Below are 6273 nucleotides of genomic sequence, written 5' to 3' on the forward strand. Positions count from 1 at the left end.
TATGATTCTAGAAAATAAGGATCTATTTTCTGCCTAAACTTATGATAAATACTAAGTCCAGCCCTAATTATGTTTCCATAATGTTTCATTTAGAGAGATACAAGGATATTTAGAAAAACAGTAATTTCTAAGATGGTACTATGGAGATTAACCATTTAACTGGTGCTTACATACACCATGCACCATGTTAAGGGCTTTATATAGATTTCTCTCTGCAAACAATTTTGTGAGGTAGGTCTTATTAACGCCATTTTGAAAATCTGATAAATGTGTCTCAGTGATGTCAGATAATTTAATAAAGATGACAGGGCATATATGAGCCAGAATTGAAATTCATTCTGACTCTAAGTCCTGTATTCCCTCCAGTGGCCTATGCTATATACCTCCCTAAATTTTAAACTCTTCTAGATTTTAAAGTAGATCTCTAGTTAAACATACAGACAAATGGGTGTAGCTTTGCTTATACGACAGAGCATGTACAAAATGGTCCTTTTCCCTGTAAGAGACTTGCCACCTTGAATCTGCCAGAGATAAGTGGTCTTTCTGTTCCCTGGCTGCTGGATTAAAACATATGTTTTAGCCCTAGCTGGTTTGGCTCGGTGAATAGAGCATCGCCTGTGGACTGAAAGGTCCCAGGTTTGATTCCAGTCAAGGCCACCTGCCTGGGTTGCAGGCTCGATCCCCAGTAGGGGGTGTCCAGGAGGCGGCCGATCAGTGATTCTCTCATCATTGATGTTTCTCTCTCTCCCTCTCCCTTCCTGTCTGAAATCAATAAAATTATATATTTTTTAAAAATTGTTGAGGGTGGCCCAGGTGTAATCTGGCACAGGGTAGCAGTCTGGGAGGTGAGGCAGGACCCTCAGGCCTGGCTCCTGACAGAGGGACCACTGGAGTGAGCAGGGTCTTTGCCGTGGGTGTTGGTCAGTGTGGTGAGCAGAGCCCACCACCTGGGCCTGCAGCTGGACTGCAGGGGTTCTGACTGACCGAGAGATGCCCGTGTCCCCCAGCCGGCCCCACGAGCCCCAGCGGAGAGGGTCCCAGAGTGCACGCCCTGGGTGGGCCCGGTCTTCCTGCTCCCCAGGTAGGGTCCAGCCTGCACCTGGAGAGGCAAGTTGGCCGCCCAGGAGCACGAGGCCCATTCAGTGCCCTGACCTGAGACCCCTCCCCAGGGGCATGTGTGCTTCTGTGCCATCCAGAGGGACCCACGAGTCTCCTTTCCGCCCCTGCTTTCCAGAGGGAGGCATCTCCTGTCCCAGGAGGCCTGCACTTGCTGTTTGTCACACAGACAAGTGCGGGCGTTGTCACATGGGCTGCGGTGTATTTTTCTCAGTCATCCAGTAATTAATTTCTAAATAATCCCACTGCAATGGAAGTGCAATTGTGGGCTGAATTGCAAGGACACAGGTTATACTGTAGGAATTTCTTCAGAGTTATGTGAGAAGCTGGAAAAATCATTTACAACAAAACCCTGGATGTGTGAAAATCAAAATTAATTATCTTAATCGAATGAAAGCTCATATAATTTGGTAGAAAAAGTTAGAATGCGCCAGTGCCCTGAGAACATACACCATATTGATCCCAGGAATGGACGCGGCACAGCCTCCGGGAGCTGTTGGGGCCGCGCCGCCAGCGGAGCTGGCCGAGGGCGCAGCGTGTCCGGCCGCGAGGCCGTGACGAGAGGCGCTGAGCTCATTGCCCTGGTCCACTGAGCACACTCGGGAGCTTCCCCTTTTATTTTCCAGTCACAGCTACACTCAGTGTCATTTTTTTCTAGTTTCAGGTGCACAGCACAGCAGGTAGTCAAGCTTACACTTCACAGGGGGGTGCAGTGCCCGTCTGGTACCTTAATAGTTGGGGTAGCTACATCTTTTCTTTAGCAAAACCACATTCGCGGTTCAGTAACCATTGATCCTATTGGAGGGTCGAGACCCGCATTGCCCACTCACCTTGGAATTTTATCCCAGGTTTGTGGTTGGGCGTCAGGGAGGGTCAGAAATCCCTGAAAATGCCCTTGAAATGTGAAGGCTCTCTCTCTGAGGGTTAGTTGGTTGCCTCCTGCGTGCGCCCCGACGGGCTGGGATAGAATCTGCGACCCTTGGTGCACAGGCTGGGCTCTAACCACTGGGAACACCAGCCAGGGTGAGAGTGGGTTTTTTAAATTATCAAAATGTAACACTGCTCTTTATTAGAGAATTTCAATAATGAAGGGTAAATCCTTTATTCAGGCCAACTCGCTGCCGGAGACTTGCTTCATGTTTACATTCATTTGGGGCTTCTCAGCTTATTTTTCTTTGCCACAAAACGTGGGTGAGTGGCCTCGCCCACATCATGTGTGTGTGGGAGGGTGGGAATGAAGACTCCCCCACACTCTTGGGCATGTTAACTTACCAATTTCAACTGCATTTAAAATAAACAATTCAGTTTTGATCACTGTCGGTTTGGCAACTTCACAAACTAAGGTGCCAAAGAAAACACATTAATTTATTTTAAAGAAAAATATTAAGCCTCCAGCTTCAACTATGACTAGCATTCCCTGGGCTTACCCTCCAGGCAAAACCCCACCATGCACACCTGGGGAGCTACCAGCACAGGTAGGACTTGAAGCGTGTGGTTGTGAGGGACGAGCTACTAGTATATTAGCACTGCAGAGTTTTCTCAAGCAAATTCTCAAATGTTGAAGCAGGAAACAGGTTGAGCCAAGAGGAGCAGTGTTTTGCACAAGAAAATGTATGCTAAGTAACAGAATCATGTGACCGACACCACCAGGAAAAGCAGACTGTGTTATCGGACAGCCCTGAAAGCTACCCCTACCAACACACTCAAGGAAATGGTGAACAAAACAGACTAAAAGATGGAGGATTTCAAGAGGATTGGGATCTGTACAGAGGAAGGAAGTGAGCATTCTGGAACTGAAATACAACACGCGAGACAACACGAGGGAGGGCTAGTGAGCTGGAAGACAGAGCAGTGGGAAATATCCGCACCCAAAGTCAGGAGAGAAGAAAGGAATGAGAAAAACTCTGAGAGAAGCACGGCACAGTGCGGGTTTAATGTATGTGCAGTTGGAGTTCCAGAGGAAAATGGGGCCGGAGCAGAATCAGTAGCTGAGACAGTAGCTGAGAATTTTCCAAAACTGATAAAAGGCATCAATACACAGTTTCAAGAAGCGTATACTCAAAGCAGAATGAAGACCAAAATAAAATAATAGCAACAGAAAAACAATATCTGGGCGCATTATAGTCAAACTATTGAAAACCAAAGACAAAAAGAAAAATCGTAAAAGAAGTCAGAGAATAAAGACGTTTCTTTCAAGGGAACAGACTGATGGCCCACTTTTTAATAGAAACTACAGAAGCTCGAGACAATGGGTAGCATCATTGAAGGGCTGCAAAAACGTTGCCAACTTAGAATTCTATACTCAGCAAAAATGTCCTTCAGAAATCAAGGCTGAAGACATCATGGTACAAACAAACAAAGTGAGAGAATGCTTGGCCAGCTGACAAGAAGCGCCAACAGCCTGGGGCCAAAGGAATGCGCCCTGGACAGAAGCACAGACTGAAGGGAGCAGTAGGACACCAGGAGTGACCGTGTGACCAATAGACATGGTCCTGATGTTTAGAGTAACGTTTATCGTTTCCTGTGGGGCTTTAACACAAGTAAGCGTGTAAGACCTGCAGTGATAGCTCGAAGGTGAGGCGGAATGGTGGTACCTTCCCGGGCATGGCACTGCTGTCCTAGAAGGCCTGTCCCTGTACGCACTGACTGTCATAGGTGCGGGAGACCCCAGAGCAGGGAACTCCTGGTGGGTGCGTGGCCGGGCCCCTGGCAGACGGTGTCACTGCCTCGTACCGGAAAGCCCAGGAGCCTGGTTGCTGGATTGTTTAGACCCTTTGAGAGCTCCTGGGAGAAGTAGACGCTTCTTTAAGAAACAAATTAGAGTGCTGCACTCAGGCCCCTCCATTTACACAGACACGTCTCAGAAAGGGGCTGCCAAGTGAGGACCACTGTGCTCGGGGTCCCTGCTCTGCACGTCCAGTTGGCACCATTTCCCAGCAGAAAGGAGCTGGGAGCCATGGGCACACTTCCCAGAGGTGGTGGTGTGGGTCCTGCGTCTGTGATGTGGTGGGTGACTCGGGTGGGGGTGTGGGCTCATGGAAACCACCTGGTCGGTCTCCCAGCCGCTGGCCGGCTCCCCCTCTCGGGAAGGCCCAGGGCTGTGGGTCCCCTCGACTCCACCCTGCCTTGTTGTCCTAGGCTGTGACTCTGTGGCATTTCTCCTCATGTCTGCCCCCCTCTCAGTGCCTCCAGGGGCGGCTGTGACCATGGCCAGGGCCTGCCACACAGGGGCATCTGGAAGGGGTCTGAAGGTGCAGCAGGAACCACTGCCCTGACAGACTGACCCCATCCTGGGTGGGCTTCCGGCAGCCCCTCTGGCTACGCCCAGTGCTCTTGACCCTTGGTCTGTCCTCTGGGTGCGGATGCTGGCTGAGGGCCTGGGAAGCCGCTCAGACGCCAGGGACATGTGTCCACCACCGTCTCCTCGCTCAGGAGAAAAGGCAGCTGCGGGACTTGGGCTACTTGGGGAGCCCAGAGGAACCCAGGAGGCCTTTGGGTTTCTGGGGTACTGGGAGGACTCCCTGTTGGCTCAAGAGGGGGTGACTGTAGTGTCTGAGCTGCCCCCGTGCCCAGGGGGGTCAAGAAACCCCCAGGAATGTGGGATGAGATGCTGAGGGCAGGGCTGCGTCCTGGTGTGCAGCTGAGCCCGGGTGACCTTGGGGCCCTCGGCGTGGCTGGTGGAAGTTGGGGAGTCAGCACGGGACAAGCCTTCTCCTCCTCTCGCTCGGCTGTGTCCACTGGACGCCTCACGGCTGTCACCAGGCAGCACCTCCCTCAGGTGCCCCCAGGGTGGAGCCGGGGCTGGCCCTGGCTGTGCTCGGGCCCCTGTGTGGATGCTGTTTCTGCTGGGACTACACGTGTGGACAGCAGTGTTTCAGACACTGACATGTCTGAGAGTGGACATGGTTGCCTCTGGCCTCTGCCCAGCTGTCAGGCACCTGGGACACCTGTGCCTTGTGGGGGCGGGGCCTCGGGGGACCGTCTGTGCAGGGCAGGCTCCAGGGCTGCTGGTGATGCCCTCTGTGCTGTCTTCCAGTCAACGAGTTCACGGTCATCAGGAAGAAGTTCAAGTGCCCGTACTGCAGCTTCTCAGCCATGCACCAGTGCATCCTCAAGCGCCACATGCGCTCCCACACCGGCGAGCGGCCCTACCCCTGCGAGATCTGCGGGAAGAAGTTCACCCGGCGGGAGCACATGAAGCGGCACACGCTGGTGAGTTGGGTTGGAGGCGGCCAGGGTCAGGGGTCAGGGGTCATCCTGGGGTCTGCCCGGTTGGCAGGGTCGGGGGGGATGGTCTGGATCACCACAGGAAGCCCTGAAGTGGGGTCCACTCAGCCCCTCATTTCCCCCACCTGGCTCCGCCCTCCGGGCCTGGGTGTAGAGGCAGGGCCACATCACACCCTCAGTTTCCTCTCCGCTTCTGGGACCCCTGCCCTTGGCCCCTGGGTCCCACCACGCATTCACTTCTCTAAAGTGCGATCACCTGTCTCTGTGGGAGCCCGGCTCCCAGGTGTCAGGTGTCAGGTGTTGAATGGTAGGTTTGCTTGGCCTGGACATGAAAAGGACCTAGAAATGGAGGCAGATTCCCCAAAAAAGGCAGGGTGCAGGGCCTTTGGGTGGTGAGATAAACTAGGGAGACCATGTGGTTCAGACTGAGAAGCTGGATCAGGAGGTGCACACAGAATCCGAGCTCCCCTCGGATGTGCACTGCAGGGGGAGCAGGGCTGCAGGGGGAGCAGGGCTGCAGGGGGACACAGGGCTGCAGGGGGAGCAGGGCTGCAGGGGGGAGCAGGGCTGCAGGGTGGACACAGCGCTGCAGGGGGAGCAGGGCTGCAAAGGGGAGCAGGGCTGCAGAAGGAGCAGGGCTGCAGGGGGAGCAGGACTGCAAAGGGGAGCAGGGCTGCAGGGGGAGCAGGACTGCAGGGGGAGCAGGGCTGCAGGGGGACACAGGGCTGCAGGGCGGACACAGGGCTGCAGCGGGGAGCAGGGCTGCAGGGGGAGCAGGGCTGCAGCGGGGAGCAGGGCTGCAGGGGGAGCAGGGCTGCAGGGGGGAGCAGGACTGCAGGGGGGACTGGCAGGGCTTGGACCTGTTTGCGGGGTAGTGGTGGGGGCAGCTCTGGGCTTGAGTGGAGGGGGGAAGCGGGGACTGGGGTGATG

The 6273-nt window shown here is 54.1% G+C and overlaps 1 protein-coding gene across 3 annotated transcripts in view; it reads left to right on the forward strand.

Annotated features, from left to right (window-relative positions):
* Nucleotides 1-6273, forward strand: part of ZBTB46 (zinc finger and BTB domain containing 46) — a 52500-nt gene that overhangs the window by 40847 nt on the left and 5380 nt on the right. For all 3 annotated transcript variants that reach the window (XM_015567690.1, XM_015567689.1, XM_006769507.2), the window contains one exon: nucleotides 5153-5328. In XM_015567690.1, the coding sequence (XP_015423176.1) occupies nucleotides 5153-5328 (176 nt within the window). The remainder of the gene's footprint in view (nucleotides 1-5152; nucleotides 5329-6273) is intronic.

This window comes from Myotis davidii, unplaced genomic scaffold (genome assembly GCF_000327345.1).
Source record: "Myotis davidii unplaced genomic scaffold, ASM32734v1 scaffold244, whole genome shotgun sequence".
Classification (NCBI taxonomy): Eukaryota; Metazoa; Chordata; class Mammalia; order Chiroptera; family Vespertilionidae; genus Myotis; species Myotis davidii.